General features: G+C 33.5%; 3 protein-coding genes across 4 annotated transcripts in view; 1 reads left to right on the top strand and 2 right to left on the bottom strand.

Moving 5' to 3' along the window:
* Gpdh1 (Glycerol-3-phosphate dehydrogenase 1) overlaps positions 1-22,808 on the top strand; it is a 362,977-nt gene that overhangs the window by 22,718 nt on the left and 317,451 nt on the right. The window lies entirely within an intron of this gene.
* LOC149485456 (methionyl-tRNA formyltransferase, mitochondrial) lies at positions 479-3,984 on the bottom strand. Its single transcript, XM_089700320.1, has 5 exons — positions 3,796-3,984; positions 3,517-3,723; positions 3,001-3,134; positions 1,615-1,782; positions 479-874 (listed from the first exon to the last, which is right to left on the bottom strand). The coding sequence occupies exons 1-5, from the start codon at positions 3,960-3,962 to the stop codon at positions 507-509; spliced, it is 1,044 nt and encodes a 347-aa protein (XP_089556446.1). The 5' UTR covers positions 3,963-3,984; the 3' UTR covers positions 479-506.
* The window catches only part of LOC149485455 (opsin, ultraviolet-sensitive-like), a 64,523-nt gene continuing 49,021 nt past the window's right edge, over positions 7,307-22,808 (bottom strand). For both annotated transcript variants that reach the window (XM_089700305.1, XM_089700304.1), the window contains exons 2-3: positions 9,547-9,677; positions 7,307-8,646 (exon numbers count right to left, since the gene is read on the bottom strand). In XM_089700305.1, coding sequence (XP_089556431.1) covers positions 7,634-8,646; positions 9,547-9,677 — 1,144 coding nt within the window. In that variant the 3' untranslated portion in view covers positions 7,307-7,633. The remainder of the gene's footprint in view (positions 8,647-9,546; positions 9,678-22,808) is intronic.

The raw sequence follows: 22,808 nt of genomic DNA, 5'->3' as shown, positions 1-22,808 counted from the left end.
TAGTGTAAAGTTGTATGTTGTAGTGATTAGGCATGTGATGTTATTAAAAAACTGACTATTATTTCGATTTTTTAATGAATTTTGAATTTTAGTACATATATTGAACATAAAAAATATATCCTGATTGTAAAGAGTATATTCTTTAGAGTTAGTTATAAAAACTCTTCTTAGAGTGAGAGAGGTATCTAAATCTTTTCTATTCTATTTGTCTTCCGCTTTTATTAATTTGATGTTACATAATAATACCTATATCTCTTCTTTATACATATAAAATTCTCGTTTCACAATATTACCATACTCCTCGGAAACGGGTGGACCGATTGTCATAAAATTTTGTGTGCCTATAAGGTAAATCTTAGAATCAGTCAACACCCATTTTTCATTTTCATATGCCTAAGTGATAAGAGTAAGGCAGAACAACTAGTAATTTATAGAATTAAAACTGGTCTGATAAACTCTGAATGAAAAAAAAACAACATAAACTTTAATAACATTTATTTACTAAATCAACAACCTACTACATATTTTCTCTTATCTAAAGGAATATTTTTGATATAACCGTTGTAAAAATCAAGCGCCGTAATTTCCCGCTTTCCCAATATCCTAAGGGACTTGAAATAAATATATTTTCTGTCTTTGCATAGTATTTTTATGGCGTCGTTTTGTGTACAATATTCTAGTGAACCGATTGGTTGTGAATTTCGTTCTATATTTTCATCTGGTACAAGAAAAGCATTGAATAATTTCATTGGTTTGTCTCTGAATGTTGTTGTCAATGGATAGAGGCTGTATATCGCTCGATACAGATTATACACTTGCTTAGCTGTCATTTCTGACCATCTGACTTCACTGATTGTTTTGTTGATTTTCTTTGCTGAAAAAACAATGTTTTGGTTTTTGAAAATAGTTCAGTCCTACTACATATAATAATTATAATAAATGTGAAAGTTTGTTAGTATGGAGAGATATTTGTTACCCTTTCACAAAAAACAACTGGACAGATTAGGATTAAATTTTTACAGTATAATAAATATAACAGGTCATCAGAATTACACATGTGACATGAGCTATAGAAAGTGATAATTAAACTTGATATATGCAGGTCTACTAAATAACGTTTGGTTTAATATTTTGGTGAAGTCATAAGGATTGGGTTCAAATTCCATCTTATTAAAAACAGAAGAAAAGCAATCATTTTATTTTCAAATATATCTATACTAATATTATAAAGCTGAAGAGTTTGTTTGTTTGAATGCGCTAATCTCAAGTACTACTGGTCCGATTTGAAAAATTCTTGGTGTTAGATAACTCATTCATCGAGGAGGCTATAGGCTATATATCATCACGCTAAGACCAACAGGAGCGGAGCCACGCGGGTGAAACCGCGGAGCGTAGCTAGTAAAAATTGATTGTCTGTAAAGTCGGTTTCCTGACGATAGTTGAACGTGACAACGTCCGATTGTGCTTCTTTGTCGCTCGTTCCGCGCTCTCGCTCGCACTTCAAGCCTTACATGTAACGCCTCAGAGCAAGGTAACGCCGCATGAGTCATGTTTTTTCGTGCGTGCAGCCGGCTCTATCGAATTATAAGACGTTGTCACGTCAAAAATATTTACCATAAGTAACTCCTTCATTACTCTGTGGCTTTGCATTATCAAGACTAGTTGGTAATGCTCTCATACAGGCTACTAACATCTCTCCTCCAATATCTGATAGTTGTTTCGTTAATTCTGGTAACAGTATATCATTTGGTACAGGAACAATTTTTTGACTTATTATTTCACCTGTAATTCATAAAACTATATTATTTATTTATTTAAAGCATTAAAATGTGTTTGTTGATTTGAAATGAAATAATTGCATTTGTTTGTATCTGTTTCATTGATTGATTTCTGTGTGATAGATATGTCAGCACTCTTTTTATAAATCTTGAACAGAAAATCAAAAGGTCTTCTCAATTTAGCTAAGTTTGGTATGATATTATGAGTTTGTAGGTAAGTAACCCATTATTTTCACCTGATTTATTATTATACTAGCGACCCGCCCCGGCTTCGCACGGGTGCAATGCTGATACTAAATACACTACAGAAAAACTTTTAACGTTGTATATAAAAACATAGCGGCCCGGCCGGCCGGTACCGCCGCAAACGGTACGTCCCGCAATTTTTAAATCTGTAATATCTTCGAAAATATTCACTTAAATCATTCGGTGTAAAGGGCCATATTGATCTGTATTAAATGAACAATGTATTCAAGGTATTTAATTGGTTAAGGATTAATGCTGTATTGGTTAAAATCGCTTCGAAAATTAGCCATTATTTGTCGTAAAAAGTAAATGACAAAAAAAAGTTATTGTGGGTTATCCATAAGAGATAGACATATGCCATCGCGAACTTTTCTGTAGACCTTTTCAATGTGTACAATACTTAGTACATTATTTTGATAAAACTCGTAGGGTTCAACCTGCGTTTGCAATGTAAGCGGAAGAAATGTAATTATTTACGACATCACATTAGAAACCTCAAAAATAACAGTACTTCTCCACTATTTAATGGATGTTATTATACATATAAACCTTCCTCTTGAATCACTCTATCTATTAAAAAAAACCGCATCAAAATCAGTTGCGTAGTTTCAAAGATCTAAGCGTACAAAGGGACATAGGGACATAGGGAAATAGGGACAGAGAATGCGACTTTGTTTTATACTATGTAGTGATTATAAAGTAAACACTTGGAAATAAAGAAAATTTATCACTGAAATAGATTTAGACTGCATATACACAAGGAAATAGAATGCTTCAATATTTATTAATCATACTAGCTTCCGCCCGCGGCTTCGCCTGCGTGGTGTTTTGATAAAAGGTAGCCCATGTTCTTTCTCAGGGTCTAAAGATTGTCTGTGCCAAATTTTCTTCAAAATCGGTTGAGAGGTTTAAGCGGGAAAGCGAAAGACAGAGTTACTTTCGCATTTATAATACTAGTAGGGATTTAAATACATACCAACATCAAATTTATCTGGTTTTATTTTCATTAGCGACACACCAGCAACTTCATCGCCATTTAACAAAGTGTGGATGATGGGAGCAGCTCCTCTCCATCGAGGTAACAGACTGGGATGAACATTGACCATACCTCTGTAAAATCCAGATAAAGCATTTAAAAGTATTACCACTATCACTATTTTACAGTTGTAAGCAAATTGTCTTTTGTAAAATAATTGTTAACCTAATTGATTTAAATGGTATGCAGATATTAACTACATTATATATAAAAAGACGTGTGGCACTCGAGGACTGCCGCGGTAAAGCTATTGCATGCTATGCCTTCAAGCCACACCTCCGAGCCCGTCGGAGTGGGGAGCATAAGGTTCTTCGTTACGGAATTTCTGGATTCGGTCCCCGCGCTCATGGCCCGCGATGGAAGCTATGCAATAGCTTAAAAACTACTACTTGAACTCGAAGTGGGTTCTTATACTATGTTAGGTATAAAAGTATAGTTAAATTAATAGATACTTACAAAGGAAATTTATCAAGAACATCCTTTCTGATTAAATGTCCAAATGCAACTATTAAGCCGATATCGTACTCGGCATTTTGAATATTTAAGTTTGGCCATTGCAATATTGGTATTTCTTCGCTTTGTGCAAATTTTTCTATTGTACTCTTGTTTTTTGAACTATTAGCAGTTACTAGATGTAGCCGACTTATTACTTTTTCTGATTTCCTGTAGAAAACTGTTTATTATAGTGATTTAATGTAAATAATGAATCATTTGCTAGGCAGTAGTTATTTTTACCTTAAAGAATTAATTTTCCGTAAGCTGCTTAGTCCAATTTCGTCAGAACCAAAGAACAAAACATTATATGAGGTTTTGGTGGTAAATTTTTGTGCATTTATACATTTTTCACTAATAAAAAGGATTTTTCGTCTAAGCAAAGATAGGTTATGTACAACAAATGTCATTTTCTGTTATGGCATAGTGTCAAAATGACATATGACCAGTGCTGCCAACATAATAAGAAGCCATGAAAGCGTTTTTCCCCGAGGTTTTTCCACTATGATCTAAATTTTCACAGACTACATATTAGGTACTTTTAATAATATAATCTGCAGCTAAATCCACAATATCTTCATAGTTACTTTACTCAATAAAATATTATAAAATAATGTTTGTTTGTTTATCTATCTTTCACGTTGTTACCGAGCGATTTTATATTTGTGGATAAAGTGTGTCTGGATAATTGTTAGAAAGCTGGAGTTATACGGTTTACAACACGGTGAAACACCTCATTCCGGTGGGAATTATTCTTTGACCAAGCAGCTAAAGCCGCGGGTGGAAAGCTAGCTTATTCTTAAAAATTTTATGTTCTTACCAAGTCTACTACATTTTAATTTTTAATATGACTGTCTTTATATTCTTAATACTTTAGAGATTAACATACTCTCAATTCCTTGTGCATTCATGAGATGATACGTGAGTTCTGTACTGAGAAAGTATGTACATAATATACAGGGTGTCCCAAAAAGTAGTGATGAACGGAAGCTGGGAGGTAGAGGACCTAGAGAGCTATCCGAATCACCCCCATGTATGTTATGCGATTTTTCGTATTTTCGGAGTTATGACATTTTTTTCAATTTTTCATCTATCGCTGAGTACGATAAGATTTTTATTTATGGTGACGTGACTTATTGCGCTAGATGCTTGATTTTTTTTTGTGTGGTAAGCTGAAAGATAGGCCAATTCAGTATGGTAACATTTACTATCGTTAGATCTTCGAATGGAATAAAAAAAGAATTAAATGCCAAGAAAGATAAAATTACCCAGTATGTTCACAACTTCAAGGGCCCATAAAAAAATAAAATCACATAAAAAAAGTTTTCCATTTGGCTTTTAAAAACTCGCTCTATCTATCAGGTAGCTACCCTAAAAATTTCATTTTATTATTCAGAAGGCTTCAATCGAAAAATTTAAATCTAAATGTGGTAAGTGCAAAAATTTTATTAACATGATGATCATTAAAACCAAATTAAAACCCATAAATAGGTGTTTAATTACCAGAAATTTTTAAAATAACCCCGCTGTTGCTCAATGCAAGTGCGACATCACCGTAAAAAGTTGTCTTTTAAATGTCTGAATGCCCTTTTATCATTTTTAATGGTTTCTTCTGCTACTATGAATTTCCGGGTTATTTCGTCCAAATTGTAGCATTCTCTCAAGTAGCCGAGGTCTTTTTAGTATCCCCATTGAAACAAATCAATGGGGTTTAGGTCGAGGGACCGTGCAGGCCAGGCTTTAAGGCAGGCGTCACCAGCGCATGCGCAGGCTGCAACGACCAATCCATCTTTCAGGGTATCTTTGCCCTTTAGCCTGGCCTCGACGGTCCCCGGACATAAACCCTATTGATTTTTTTCCGTGGGGATACTACAAAGACGAGAGACTGCCACAATTTGAACGAAATAACCTGGAAATTCATAGTAGCAGAAGAAACCATTAAAAATGATAAAAGGGCATTCAGACATTTAAAAGACAACTTTTTACGGTGATGTCGCACTTGCACTGAGCAATAGCGGGGTCATTTTAAAAATTTCTGGTAATTAAACACCTTGTTATTGGTTTTAATTTGTTTTTATTAATCATCATGTTAATTCAATTTTTGCACTTACCTCATTTAGATTTCAATTTTTCGATTGAAGCCTTCTGAATAATAAAATGAAATTTTCAGGGTAGCTACCTGATAGATAGAGCAAGTTTTTAAAAGCCAAATGGAAAACTTTTTTTATGTGATTTTATTTTTTTACGGGCCCTTGAAGTGGAGAACATACTGGGTAATTTTATCTTTCTTGGCATTTTAATTCTTTTTTTTATTCCATTCAAAGATCTAACGATAGTAAATGTTACCATACTGAATTGGCCTATCTTTCAGCTTAGCACACAAAAAAAATCAAGCACCTTCCGCAATAATTGACGTCACCATGAGTGAAAATATCACCGTACTCGGCGATAGGTGAAAAATTGAAAAAAACGTCATAACTCCGAAAATACGAAAAATCGCATAACATACATGGGGGTGATTCGGATAGCCCTTTAGGTCCTCTACCTCCCAGCTTCCGTTCATCACTACTTTTTGGGACACCCTGTATAATTTAGTATAATTTAAAACCAAGGTTAAAATAAAAGACGGTGCTTTCAATAAAACTTCTATTTATACATGTCCAGAAAAATAGACGAGTCTCTAAATAGAATTTAAGGGATAACATTTGGATAGTAGATTGATATTTTTATAACTATTTATTTAAAATTCAGATGGCATAACATTTATTTTCGTTTTTCACTAATGCGATTATTATAGATATATCTTAACATTGTAGATAGATTTTTATTAATATAAACACACAGTACGGAACTTTTTTTTTAAATATTATGTATAATGCTTTAACTATGTTATGTATATTTCCAACAATTCCAACAGATATAATGCATTAGGGTCGTTCTCAATGTTATTCGTGGATCATTTGATTTTAAGTATTTACTTAAATAATATATATTATGAAAATGTATTACATTATGGAATAATCATCAGCTACGCATTTATTTGGCATTATTGTGGCCTTTTTTCAACCGTAATTACCCCAAAGCATAATACCTGGTAGGTACATATTTGAATATATCGAACTACAGATATTACTTTAAAGTTTAGAGATCACTTCTTTATATTCGTGCATATTGTACATGAAATAGAAATAGAAATAAAACTTGTAGCATAAATTCAAGCACTGCTAAACAACATACATAGGTTTCATAATATAATTTAAATCTTTATTTTTTTAATTAGCAAAAATTTCTTTATATATAATATATAAGGATAGGGCGTATTCAGAAAGAAAGCTTGAAACTTATAAGCGCTTATCGGCGCTTGTCATGTTCATATATTTTCCTGTCAGTGCTGTCAACCCGCGCAGGAAAATATATGAACATGACAAGCGCCGATAAGCGCTTATAAGTTTCAAGCTTTCTCTCTGAATACTCCCATAGTATGTTTGAGAATGAAATGTCTATTTGATACATTTTTTTGTTTTAACGGGTGTGAAGACAGATCACACTCATAGGTAAGGATTAAACAATTATGAGTAGGTACTACATACGTAGTATATTATTATTAGTCTGTGGTACTACAGTTTTTAAAAACGTAACTTATTTTGAAATGGGTTCTTTGGCTATAAGGATAAATCTTCAAATAATATTTTGTAATATATGTATATTATGTTACATTAAAAATAGCCATCAAATTTTAAATAAAAAACAAAGATATAAAAATATAAGATTTACTTAGAGTTTATAAAGAAAAGTTTATATTCGAAACAAAAACAAATGGAAAAATGTTTTGTAAAATTAATTAGAATAAAATGTCATTTTATACAAAGCCGGAAATAAATGAAGAGTGAGATCGTGCTTCGTATGTTTCCATACATAGAAAAATATATCTTTCTACAACTATATTTTCATAATTAATGGTATTTATCTATTAAATTCTATAATCTCATGAATTCCGCGATTAGTCACCTAGAAAAGTTATAAACTCAAGAAATTTACTCAATTATTATCACTAGATATATTAAAACATCAATACTTGTAATTAAGACGAGCTTTTTGTCGACTTTCGGCTGAAACTTCTCGTCTTGGTAAATTGAGGTTTTGTGTACCAAGATGGGGGACTAACCACATCCTCCTCATAACTTTTCATGCTCACACTCCCCAATGATCTTTGCGAATTCTGTCGTTGCGATATCTTAGACGAGACTGTCTGCACAGCGTTACCCTTCACCTCGTTATGATATGGAATGTCTCTCATTTCGATAACCTCTACATCCGTGTCGCTGAGGTCTTTACTCACTCTATGCACTTTACTAGCATCCACAGAATATCCGACGCTTTTGAACGTTCCAGTCATTCTTCTTGATTTGTCTTTGAAGAGCATCTTTTGCAATTCCTTCCGGAACTTGGGATGTGTGATGATGTAAATAAACGGATCGATACAGGCAGCCGTTTTGCAGAATAAAGCGGGAATCATGGAAATAGCTGGTGTAATGGCGTCTTTGAGGCCAAATATGCCTAAAAGAGTTACTATAGCGTATGGAGTCCAAGAAACAAAGAAGAGAGCGATCACAGCAATAACAAGGCCGGCTAGTTTAATTTCTGCTTTGCGTTTCGTGTGCTCCTTAACATGACGAGAGGACATTCTTTCTTCTTGGTTTTTGCTATTCATATTTCTGCTGCCAACAACGATGCGAAGTATTCTCGTGTAGCAGAAGCAGATGATGCAGAGGGGGCCGAGCCAGGCGGCGCAGAAGAAGACGAATATGAAGTATCGAGGCGGCAGTTCATCTGTGAGATAGTCGAAGCTGCAACTGGTTAGGTAGCCTTCTGGCACGTAGTGTCCATAGCCAATGTCGAGAGCAGGTATTATAGAGAAGATTCCTGCATAAATCCAGGCGCCGACTGCGAATAGGCGAGCTCGGATGGCTGTTAGGGCTCGGAGGGGCTCCAAAGGATGGACGACGGCCCAGTAGCGGTCGAGCGCGATAGCGGTCAGCGTCGCGATGGATGTGGTGCCGCTTAAGCCCCCCACGAAACCGTAGATCACGCATCCTGTAACGAAGATAACATTAACATAAAGATTAAAAAACAACATGTTTTCAATAAGGCCAAGTAGGCCACATCGCCGCTTCCCATCAGGTGGGATTGTGGCCAAACCTCTGCCTATTGTTAATAAAAAAAAAAAAAAAGTTAGACATGTAATAAATCGAAATATTGTTTTCGTCTCTCTATACTCTAATATTATAATGAATAAATTTTCTTTCTTGAAATGTGTTTTATTGATGTCTGAAAAACTTTATCTATAGGAACTTAGTTGATGAGTCTTCTTTGCATTGTCAGATCGAAACAATACCCGGAGCAGAGTACATGTATATCAAAACTCAGGATCTTTACGTTTAGAAGAAAGTTTAAAATATAATTAATGTCAAACTTCGTGAATCTGTTACCTTTGAGCATATTAAAGTTAATAAAAATTAATCAAAATATCTTATTAAGTAACCTAAAGTTGTAAATTATTTGAATACAAACTGCTTTGAAATTATAGAACACTTCGCTAACATAAAGGTCTTGTGGGAAATTATACATCCCGCAAAATGTTAAAATTGAATCCGGTTCCCGTGGCGGGAAACTAGGGCTACGTATTTCTGTGTAGTATATTCCGTGGTATAACTATCGATAAACTTTGGCCTGGTCGTACCCTTTTTCGATGGAGGAATTTCACCTTCCTTCCTAGTTCCTATACATTGGTATTTGAAATTATGGCGTGTTACCGAAATGTTTAAATTATATAAAAACTATAAGAATACATGTAAATGCTGCGATTATTCCTAAGCCATAACATTATGTTTAAAAGTTTAAAATAGAGCTTTTTTTTACAAAAGTGCTTATCAAAAGCAAATAGTCGGTGTTTGAATTTAAAGAGTTTTTAAATGTTTGCCAATTAGTCATTACCTGTTTTGCCCAGCGCTGGGCCGAGGTTAAAGGAATTAAAAATAAAAATCGGTGTCTTTGCCAGCATTATGAAGTCGCTGAGAGCGAGATTTGCCACCAAAATGTTGCCTGGGGTACGAAGAGATCTGCATCTGTAACAATATAAATAATAATTAGTAATTCATAAATAGTAATTCATTATTTATAATAGAAAATTCTCGTTTGACACTCTTTGTGACGAAACTTTTCCATAACGACGACCGATTTTCGGGACTTTTTTTTGTGTAAAATCAAAAGCTCTGAGAATAGGCAGCCATAAGTATATCCTGTTACAACCATCTCTGCAGGTTATATTCCCTGTCAGCTTCTTTAAAGCTGTGCAGTTTATCATATTAATGTAAAAGAACTCAATTTTTTAAACATAAGAATTATGTAAGTATAGCGTATTCTATAGATAGGTAAAATAAGTATAACTTAAATATGTTTATTGATTTAAAGGTTTTCTTATTTATATCTAGGAGAATTTAATAACGTCAAAACAATGCAAATTTTCCATTATTCCTTAACCCTCAAATTTCAGAGAAACTTTAGTTAGATATCAAAGCAGCGGAAACTAGAAAGTTAGATACAGTATAGAGCAATATAAGCAGCACAATTATATTATAATACAATATATAACAACATAATACATTATACAGTCTTTTATTTATGCCTCAATTAACTCGTTTACAAATATCACTAAAATTTTATAATGAGACTCATATGAAATCCATATTAAATATTTTATATTTGTTCTAGCTTCATAAAGAAGTTATTTCACTGAAATGAAATTTGAATTTACTATCTTCACCTCACGTAACTCATTACGAAAACGATAAAAACCCAAAATGTATGAAAACATTCGTTTGTTTACAGAATTCTTAAACGTATCGTTACATTCCTTCTTCATCCAGTCTTTGAAGTCCATTGAAAAGATTCGTCAAAAAGATTTAAAGATACAATAGTATTTCCTGGGTTGTGATCTACAATTGATATTTATTGGAGCATCTTGACATTATACAATAATATCCGCTTAGCCGATTGATTTGTAATGGTGAAGACATCTTTAGTTTTTCCCTTTGTGATTTTATATGTTATCAAAAGAGAAGTGGCTACTAGGAAGTTTCATTTCTATTTTATCGTGATTTTTTATTTATAAAAAATTGATGTTTTTTAAACCCTCAATCTCAATTTTTCTCACACCAATAAATTATTATTTAATCTTAACTCTAACAGTTAGAAATATATTTATGATACGATAAAAAAATGATATATTTATTATATAATTTATTTTCTTTCTACACAACAGTGCTTTAATTTCCTCCTACAATTTTATCTATCTGTCTTTACACGAAAATTAAAAATAGTCGATTTAGTTCCAGAATCAAAATAACATACGTTCAGGAATTTACATGTTCCGTGTTGTATAAACGAAATTAGCGTAGGTCGATGTAAATCTAAAAAAAACACACTAACCTAGATAGAATTAGCAATGCAAGAAGAAAAAAAAAATATTTGAAAATAGAATATGTATTAATGATTAGGACTATTCATAATAAATATAAGGCGAATCAATACAAAGCGAGCAGCCTCGCGCAGCATTTTCTACGTAAGTTAGAAGTGTGGACATGGCTCGGCCGATGAAAATGATGACACAAGGATGACACGCTTTCCTCGGAACCTATCGTCAAGCTGCTTCGCGCAGCAATTGCCTCGCGAGGCTGCTCGCTCTGTGTAGAACCCGCCTTAGTGGAAATTTATCATTTTTTTAAATAAAGCATAAGCTCAGAGCATAAGAGTTATGATCATTGACAACCTGTGTCACAGATAACAAAGCTTTCAACAGATGCAGAAATTAAAAAGAAAAAGTCATCCAGTAACTTTTTATTTATCACTGTTAGTAAAATATGTATTTTTTTAGAATGTTACATTATGGTTAGGGAGCCAGGTGCAAATTTGGTTAACTATTTCCTCTCAAGAGATAATTCGTCAGACGCATGAGAGTATAGTATTATAAAGCCTCGTGAACGTCAGCTGGCGCTCGGTTGGGGGGGTGAGCGGTTGTAGCCTCCCACGCACATAGGAAAAAAAATACATTCATTCATTCATTTCCTCTCAGCTAAAAATTTGTCAAATTGTAGCTAACCCAATATCTCAACGAAAAAAAATAGTCAGCTGGTTACAACATGGTGTATTATACGTCAGCTGGTGTCTCGAACATGAAAGTTAAATTTAAAGAAAAATTTATTTTCCGTTATTTCCTCTCAAACAAAAATTTACCTGATGATAGCTTATATGTAACTGTGGATAAATATATATGTCAGCTGGCTGTATCTTGGTGGAAAAACCGTCAGCTGATACGGGAGGCTACAACCGCTCTTCCCCCCAACCGAGCTCCAGCTGACGTTCACGAGGCTTCATAATACTATACTTTGATGCATTTTACTAATTACCGCTTGAGAGGAACTTGGTCATAAAATCTGCTGCTGGCTCCCGGACCATTATGTTCGCTATTAGTATACATTTTTATCTTTTACTCTTCAATCTCTTTATTTTTATACTAGCTGTTGCCCGCGACTTCGTCCGCGAATAGGTCGTTTTTCGTCATTCGTCGTTTAAAAAAAATACGTGACACTTTATTTTTGAATGTTCTTAATTATTGTCTCCTATAAAATTTAACTACTTGCATTAAAATTGAACACTCTGATAAGAAAATCTTAAAATCTGAAAAAAACATGAATGAATGTGATTTAAATTCTACATTACTGATGGTTGCCTGGAAGAAATGGCTTATAGCCATAAGGCCGCCCACTGTATGCCGATTGTATCTTTTATTTTGTGTCGTCTTAATCTTGTATTTCCTATACAGTGAAGAATAAATAAATAAATAAATAAATTACGTCATCAAATATAATTATCAAAATATAATAATCTAAATTTAATGTAGATTAACAGTTTGAGCACACCATTATAGAATATGTACTTAAGTATTAAATTACGTTAGTTAACATAGTAACTTTACTAAAAACACGATGACTTTTTCGCGCTCGGTACCACAAACTAAGCATGTTTGTGGTAAGTGGCCCGCGTGACGCGTCACTTGACCCCCCGCGAGTTCCCCTCCGTTGCTATGCGAAAATACATTCGTTGCTCTATTTTAGGAAAAATTTGTAATACTGTGGCCTGGGCGTTATAACACGTCCAGGGAGTTCCTGAGTGCCGATATCACCATCTTGAGGAAAAGCTTATAATGTCGATTTAAAACTGCATACATACGAATTAACCTGTTCTAAAATTGTAAAATGAGTTCAGTTTTAAATTTGAGAAATATTGATTTCTTGTTTTCCACTATTCGTTGTAGTCGAATACAAAATATAGGTATTTAAACAAACTTAGGTTGGCCTACAGGCAAAAGGGATCCTATCAAATGGTAAACTTGACCTTGTATCTTAAAAAAAGCATGAACGGACCTTCTGATAATTATTGAGCACCAAAGGATCATTTGAAACGCGCTACTATAAGAGCGAATATTGTCTAATAACAGTTTACATTGCACAGTTCCTCTAAAAGTAGTGATTTCAAAGGTTCCGGTGTATCTTCAAATGAAAGCCGGCTCCTTACTACACCTTAAAGCATTACAAAAAGAACATACTGCGCCTTTACAGAAGATGATCTGTAATCAATTGTGAGGTTATAAGCAAACCTATATTTGTCAGACCACACAGCACACCACCGAATTCGTAGATTGTTTACCTCAAGTCATTAAGACTATGACGAAATCTGTCTGCAGTAAGACGGGCCTCTCGCTATTCGTCCGTTTCCAGAGACCGAATAGTTTCAATTCTTAATCTTTCATTAAACAAACTTATTAATCGTTCTTGTCTCATATAATTGTAATATTCGCGTCCCTACTCTAGTCATTGCTTATACTCATGTTCATCTTCAAGAGATCGAATAATATTATGATGCACCCTATCATTTGTCAAACGGTCTTCATATTGAGTAAAGTTTCAGATTCTCGAGATAAAATATGACTGTCGTGATCAGTAGTGAGACGTAATTCCCTCTCAGTGAGGGTTTCGGTCTCACGGGATAGTACAATATGCCGTTTGCGATCAGCTGTGAGACGTCATACCCTCTCAGTGAAGGTTTCGGTCTCACAGGATAGTAGGGGAGACCGGGTTTGGTTGTCTCACGGGTTGGTCGTCACAGCGGTCTTAACATAAAACTGAACTATCGAATAAGTCTGTTGAACAGCGTGGCAAGAGCGATACAGTGACAACGCTTTCCCCACTTCGCGTCAGACCGCCCTGATCTGCCGTGAGGGCCTCACACGTGTTTATTGTTTCCGCACAGATTTTTTATGATATGAGGACCGAATATGCTCCTCATAACATCACTTTTTGTGAACGAAACGACAGCGCGGTTTAATTTAATGCCAACACCATTAGAAAAAAGGATTATTATTAATTGTGAAAAAATATCATGATTTACACTATTAAAACTCTTTTAACATAAAATATAAGTCTGTGAGTGTGTAAAAATAAATCCAGCTAATTACACATCAAACTTATGTTTATAATTAGGTATACGATAATTACCAAGCAATAATAATACAGATAAGCAGTGGTGGCTCAGTGGTGAGACCTCGGACTTCGAATCGATAAGTCCGGGGTTCGAGACCAGGCGAGCGCGCAGGAAATAAATTGATTTTTCAATTTATCTGCGCATGTTGTAACATCCCCACTGCTCGAACGGTGAAGGAAAACATCGTGAGGAACCCGACATGTCGAAGAATAAAAAAGTTCGATGACATGTGTCATCCGCCAACACGCACTTGGCCAGCGTGGTGGATTATGGCCTGTACCCTCATAGGAGGCCCGTGTCCCAGCAGTGGGAACGTATATGGGCTGATGATGATGAATAATACAGATAAATACTGAACTTAAGTAGGTATAATAGATATTAAGTAGTATTAGTTAAAATATACTTTGACTGTTAGTCAAAGTTTATTTTTACTAACAACATGTAAATGAAGAAGAAATAATAATTACCAACGAACTAACCTTTTCTATAATACTTAACACGGCACATTTTTCAAATTATCTTGCTCAACCCTGCTAAAAAATTTGAGGGTTTTGTTGGAACTTTAATATGTCAAAACTATGATATATCTAAACTACGATACAACTTGCTTGCGGAAATGCTCATTACAATTGTGAATCTAAAGAATAACTAACATACTATTCAATTATATTGAGCTGATGAATATCTTTTGCCTGGAAGAAATCACCGTCGCCTAATAAATATACTGTGTTTTCTTATAAAACCGTTACATAATTTATTTTATCTACTTAAATAATGAAAATGATATTATATTTATAAAATAAGAAACATATTATGTAAAATGATTAAAAATCAATAAATGAAGCAACTACGATTCAAAGAAAACATCTTTTTCAGTGTTAAAATCAATGCTCTTAGCAATCCTGGATGATGAACTGTATCATGTACTCTGATCCCAGTACGGTCGGTACCTCGATAGCCATAACGATAAATATTATAATCAGATAACCGCAAAGTCAAAATAAAAACATTACTTGTACAGTTGTGAGTGCAAAATTTACGTTTCATTTGGATTAACATTTTTTTCGGTACTAAAACGTAGTCGTTTGTTATGTGGTTGGCTGCCCCTCCTCTCCTTCCTGAAAAATAACCTCCAAAATTTCCCGAGATACTTCCAATGATTGAACCATTGGACGTTGGACATTAACTTCAGTCAAAAATTGACGAAGCGGATGATTACTAATTTCCACTTAATCCTCGCTGCTACTATCTTTACCATCAAATCATCAATTTTCAAGTGGTGTTGTAAAAATATCAGCAGAAATCGTCTTCCAAAGGCGATATAATTTTATGAGCATTGTTAACTAAAAAGTAAAAAACTAAAAAGTTAACTGTAAATCTATAAAAAAAGCTACTTACAAATAAAATTTTATCAAAAACTACTGTTCCCAATGCACCTCAAAATAATAAAAGAATTCATCATTTTATTATTTGATTCTAAAAGTGTAATATAATACCTACCAACTAAAAACATGAATTGCTATCATTATAAAAAATAAATACCTTTAAGTAACAACTTACTTCTTGTGGGAACGCATGATGGTGAAAATTCACAAAACACGAAGATTGCATTTGATATTTTTGGTTTTATGCCATTCAATTGCTTTATAAATATCACTACATAGTATAAAAAAGTCGCTTTCTCTGTCCCTATGTCCCTTTGTATGCTTAAATCTTTAAAACTTCGCAACGGATTTTGATGCGGTTTTTTTAATAGATAGACTAATTCAAGAGGAAGGTTTTAGTATATAATTTATTAGGTTTTAGACAAAGCGGACGAACCCGCGGGCGGTAAGCTAGTAAATTTATAAAATACGAAGATTTTTAAAATTGTAACTAATGAACGCAATCAATATTAGATTAACTGTAGATAATGGTGTCTAGTTTTACTTAAAATAATAAACATCTACCCTCACTTTAAAAAAATGTAGTATATTTATTATTTACACGAAATATATCTTATAGGGAAGGGAAGATATGGGCTAAAGAGTTAAATAAATAACATAATTATATTTAAATTATTAATTTCCAACTGTGTATTCAGTAGTGTTAACATCTAAATTGATTTGATTTTTCGAAATCTCATAGATGGCGCTGTTACAAAATTAACATTATACAACTTACATTCTTTAAACTATGTTTCTCTTCCCAAGTTACTTAAATGGCATAATTAATAGTGTCAATCTAGATATTGTCAAACAACATTTATATATGTGTCATTTGATTATTAATTTCCAATAGTTAACGTGTGTTTGATTTTCTAACACTTCATAGATGGCGCTGTTTCAAATTTGTCTTTATACTGCTAAGATTCATTTAACTGTTTCTCTGTCCAAATTACGTAAATGACATAGTTTTTATTTTGTAAAGCTAGATAATAGCATGGCTTACTCGAAACCAACATTTAAACATGAGTCTGTAGATTGTACGCTGTCGTAGTACACGGAATATGTAAGAAAAATAAAGGCTCACAGCTCCTCCCCCGAAGGTGATATCATGATAATATGATTAAACTATCCTCACCCGACCTCTTAGGAATATTCATGCAAAATTTGAAGTAAATCTATGCAGTACTTTTCGAGATTAGCTCGGTCAAACATACAGACAAACAGACAAACAGACAAACAGACAAACAGACAAAAATTCTAAAAACTATATTTTTGGCTTCTATATCGATTATAGATCATGGATTATGTATTCTTTTAAAAAAATATTCAATGTACAGTTTTGACTTTCCTACGATTTTATTATATGTATAGATATTGAAAAAGCGATACCGAGTCGTTACGAATAAATTAAGGGATGAAAGAATGGATTGGGCCTAGGGAATACAGTCATAAATGCTTTATCGTACTAAAGGAGGCCTTTAGGGTTTACTCTTGTTGATTAAATCATTTATTTGTGATTTCAAGGATTTCTACGGAGGATAATGTGGAGTGTTCGTGACAACCATTTAACGGAAAAGCGCGGGAAATAAATTCGTGACCTCTTAATTCTGTGATGTTGAAATAATGTCTACAATTTTGAAGGGTTCCTGAAGATCTTGTAGTAACAGAATTATTGTATAAATACTAAAAAGCTGTTCATTGTATTTTATTTCAAAACCGTCAAATACCCATCTGTTAAAGTTGAAATTAGTTTTAAAGATGAGAAATTTGTAAAAAATTTAAATAGTTTTATATGTATTTATGATTTTGATTTTACTACTAGCTTTAGAAGAATTTTATTAATAAACGTGTCTTCTTTAATGAGGTTCTTTAATTACTTGCTAGATTTGACGTTTCTTAGAGCGTATACGCACTATGCGGGTAGCCGCATTGCGGGTAGCCGTCCGGCTGACCGCAAGCACAATGTACGTAATATTCATTTCTATGCGCACTGCGATGCGGCTACCGCAGACCGCACAGTGCGCATAGAAATGAATATTACGTACATAATTGTGCTTGCGGTCAGCCGGACGGCTACCCGCAAACCCGCAATGCGGCTACCCGCATAGTGCGTATACGCTCTTATTGTCGATGTTAAGCCTCAGACATAGTAGGTATTAAGTTAATTATTATAAGTGCCTGATGTAACCTTATCTTAATTTGGATAATAAACTAACTATATATACCTACTTAATTTTGTCCGTTAGTTGCTAGTATAATTAACTATTCCATAACTACAAATAAATACATACCATTACATAACATAAACCAGAATCCCTTCAACCTTGTCTTCACCTTATACTATCTAAACTAACAAAACACTTTTTGTTTGAGGAAAATAAACAATCTGGTGCAGGAAATAACACAAACATTACTTTCCCGTGTTATGAATTGTCTATGATAGGTACTATTTATCTTGTCTCATGTTCTTCGTGAAACGTTTTATGTAATTTGAAACAAAAGGACAGATGTTAGAATACTTTAAACGCAAAAGAAAAAATTTGCAGATTTTCGGCGGTATGGCGACCATTTGGAATCGTCCGAAAAGTATGGCATGGCGATTTTCGTAAATGGCTGCACGTCGATGGTTACCTGTACAAAAATTAGCCTGGTACAAATGGTTGAATTGTTTTTTTTTAAATCAACACATTCGCGTCGGTATGGCGGGCTTTAAGTCACACCGGAAAAGTATGGCATGACACTACCGCCTACTTCTTTTTTATGGGCTATCGGCAAATTATAAAATTTTTGTGTTACAAATTGTTTGACTTTCGCTATTTTTCCGACGAGTTCGACTAACGCCCACGCGACTAATCCGCCGGTACCAGCGTTCACACCATCATTTTTCTTTTTGTCATTGCGCGTACTAAGACCCCTGTAGAACCGCCATCCTGTTACAAATGACTCGAAATTTTGTGTCAATATCTCCCGGTCTATAGGTAGGTATTATTGGGAGAATTAAACAAAGTCGCTTTCTCTGTCCATAGGCATACCTACATAGGATATGCTTAAAAATTGCGCAACGTAGATTGATTCGGTTTTTTTTATAGATACAGTGATTCAAGAGGAAGGCTTTAGTAGGAATATTTTAAAGTAGGTACTAGCTGTGCTCCGCGGTTTTACGCGCAGTGCTCCACTCCTGTTGGTCTTAGCGAGATGATAAATTATATCCTATAGCCTTCCTTGATAAATGGGCTATCTAACACCGAAAGAATTTTTCAAATCGGACCAGTAGCTCCCGAGAGTAGCGCGTTCAAACAAACAAACAAATAAACTCGTCAGCTTTATAATATTAAGTATAGATTAGGTTTTAAACAAAGCGGGCGAAGCCGCGGGCGGAGTGCTTGTAATATTATAATTAGCATCTATTTGTTAGCGAGGAAATCTTCCACTCACATCTGTATTTACACCATCCTAAATATTATTCTAAAGCCCGATTCATGTAAATCTACACATTCGCGTAATAAACATTATAACTGTCTTACTATTTCCTGAAAGAAATACGCATCAAGTAGTTATAACCCGATGACAAAAATATATGTGTCTATTTGAAGTTGTCCTAGCAACACTCGGAAATTTTCTGCATTGATAAATGTAGTTTTATTTTTTATAAAGCTTGCGATGTCGCGATTAACATTCTTTGAACAAAATCTTTTTTTATTGAGCTGCTTTTTACCCGACTACGGCAAAGCAAAAGGAGGGTTATGATTTTGACAGGCTATGTATGTATGTATGTATGTATGTATGTATGTTCATCTGTTCCCTCGTAACTTCTAAACTACTCATCAGAATTCGACAAATGACATATCATTAGAAGCGTCTTAATTGTCCGCTGGTTATAGGCTATAATATGGGGTTTCACAAAATCTAATGTGGCGCCCTCTAGCGGACAAAACATACAGCGTAAAAAAATAAAGTTAAGATAAATATGCCGTGTTTGGTATCATTTGAAAGCTTTTTACTTGCACATTTTGAATATATATATATATATATATATATATATATATATATATATATATATATATATATTACTAGCATTTGCTTGTGACTTTACCTGTATTCATGGGCTGATTGCATATAATTCACATCTTTTCGTTCATAGCTTCTTTATTAGTTCATCAATTTAACTTTTGTTTTATACTTTTTCAGCGTCGTTTTTTTGTCGTAGTTGGGTTTTAGTTGTTTTACTTTTTATCTTGTTGCTACGTCATGTTTATTTACCGCTTTTAATAAAAAAAAAAACAATCTCCATTTCAGAACGTCGATTAAAATTTGAAACAATGGAACATTGGCCGCATTTTGGTCTGCATAATTTATACCACAGATAATTTACATACTAAACAAACGACAACAAAGCTGTACCGTTTTTCGCTTCCATAATTTTTAAAAATTCTACATTAAAATGCGGAAGGTATTTGTAGAATGGGCGTAAGATAATCTGGACTTGCATATTTTTTTATATTAGAAAAACATTTTGATCTTTTAAATCGTGGGTCGTTGTGAAATAAATTATTTTACGTGGGTGTTAATAGATTAAGGTGCAAGCTTAAGTCAGAAATACATTCAAAGGTAAATGAGGAAAAGATATATTTTTTTAACTGGGGATAAAGGTTTCTTTTCCTTGAGATATCGTCAAGTGTACACGAAGGAGGATCGTAAGCGAGTTTATAAACAAGATGAAGGAAAAATCTATACTAATCTATACTAATATTATAAAGCTGAAGAGTTTGTTTGTTTGTTTGTTTGAACGCGCTAATCTCGAGAACTACTGGTCCGATTTGAAAAATTCTTTCGGTGTTAGATAGCCCATTTATCGAGGAAGGTTATAGGCTATATTTCATCACGCTACGGGCAACAGGAGTGGAGCCACGGGGGTGAAACCGCGCGGAGCAGCTAGTATCGAATATACGTAAGAAGCATATCGTTAAAGTTCAAAGTTTTGGAAAGTATCGATAAATTGCAAACATTTGCATAATAATATAGTTGCACGGTGCACGCGATATTGTATCGTGTTCAGTGTTGAATATCGTATTATGTATATTTTGAATCATTATATAGTCTTGCAATTCAGTAGATATTAATAGGTAAATCTGCTTACTTTTAAATAATAGATATATGAATTTGTATAATATAAGACGTAGTATAGGTATTATTATTAGTCTGTGGTATAAGTCATATTTCATATTATGTGTTTTAGTTATGTTAGGTATAAGTTAAATAGTGTTTCAGTACTTACATAAAGTACAAAGTTTCAATAACTAAATGCACATTTTATAAATTTATACAGAACGAGGTGAAAATGTGTATTTTTTATTATTTAGCTATGCTTCAGTACCTTCTTTTTATGATAAAAAAATAATAAATATAAAACCTACTTTATAAATTATTGAATTGATACATGTCCTGACTCCTGTACGTAAATTTTCAAGTATTGGATGAAAATATAAAACAACTAATTCTCTGATCTGCATAGTGATAAATAAAAATGCAACTCTATATTTTATGATTAGACCAAAGACTACATAAACAAGTCTGCACTCGCAGGCAATAAAGACAAATGATCTAGATCGAATAAAGATTAACGAGGAAAATGCAATTACATGAATATAGACAATGGAATAGAGAAATTGTACACTGTTTAATAAATGTATCTACATATTTAAAAAAAACTTCCTTTTGAGAAAATACCGACAAGTCCAAATTACGGGAACAAAAGCTTCTTGTATTTTATTACGATGTATTCTATGTCTGTGGATGTATTATTTTCTGAAATAAAGAAAAATCAAGTATTTTTATAACCAATTTTTTTTTGTATACCTATTTGGTTTTATTGTTGCTATTGTTGCCGAATAACAACCTAGAAAGTACATTCATTCGAAGTTTATTGATTAGGCCCGTATTTTTATTCAGTCCTAAAAAGAGTCTACGCCAAACTATGGTCCGACAGATGTTGTTTTTGTTAAAATTTAAAAAGTAAGATTAAATTAATACCTAGCTAATGAGTGACCATAACTATAAGTGATTCTTAACCGACTTTAAAAAAGTAGGAGTATTTAACGTTTATTATAGGAATATATGTAGGTAGTTTTATAAAATATGAGTAGATATTTTCTGTTCTAAGTATAATATAAATTTCGTTACAAGCTGTAACCTAGTTATAGTTCGTAAATAAATATTTGTACCTACAAGAACTTCCACTATACTTCGAGAACATTCTTAAATATTAAAACATCGCTATTCGATATATCTTCGACAAACAAAAGGTAAGAACAATTATTTAACACGAAAAATGTCAAACCGACATAATATATCACTCGTAATTGAATACAAGAAGCAATACATCACGTATTCCAAGTATAGAATTATTCTTTTATTTATTACATCTTATACTAGTTTACCAGCGCGGCTTCAATCGTGAGATAGCGTTATATTCTGTGTTCTCTCAAGTCTCAACTATACAAATCTATACTAATATTATAAAGCTGAAGAGTTTGTTTTCTTTGTTTGTTTGTTTGAACGCGCTAATCTCGGGAACTACTGGTCCGATTTGAAAAATTCTTTCGGTGTTAGATAGCCCATTTATCGAGGAAGGCTATAATAGGCTATATAACATCACGCTAAGACCAACAGGAGCGGAGCAATGCGGGTGAAACCGCGGGGAACAGCTAGTCTATTAAAAAAATAATAACCTCCAAAACATCTTTTGGTTTTAAATAATCCATACTAATATCACAGACTAATAATAATATACTACGTATACAACTAATATTATAAATGCGAAAGTAACTCTGTCTGTCTGTCTGTTACTCAATCACGCCTAAACTACTGAACCAATTTGCATGAAATTTGGTATGAAGATATTTTGATACCCGAGAAAGGACATAGGCTACCTTTTATTGCGAAATATGTACCACGGGCGAAGCCGGGGCGGACCACTAGTTACTTATATGCAAACTTATATGCAACATAATAAGGTGCATTGGGGTAATTCTGGAGACTCGGTAAATACGTATATGTTAAATTAATATATAACTGGTGATTGATTAAGCAAATATGTATGCTAATATTATCAAACCTAATCTTCATGTCATTCCTTCACGATATTTACAATAAAGTGATGCTCTAATTGGTATTCACAATTTTCCGAAATTACTATACTATATTATGCACTATACAATTTTAAACAGTCCT

This window comes from Colias philodice, chromosome 10, assembly GCF_061535455.1.
Source record: "Colias philodice isolate Cphi_HAF_F1 chromosome 10, ilColPhil1 Martin Lab GWU primary, whole genome shotgun sequence".
In the NCBI taxonomy this organism is placed as follows: Eukaryota; Metazoa; Arthropoda; class Insecta; order Lepidoptera; family Pieridae; genus Colias; species Colias philodice.
Note: the sequence above shows the minus strand (reverse complement) of the source record. Positions and strands in the feature narration are given on the sequence as shown.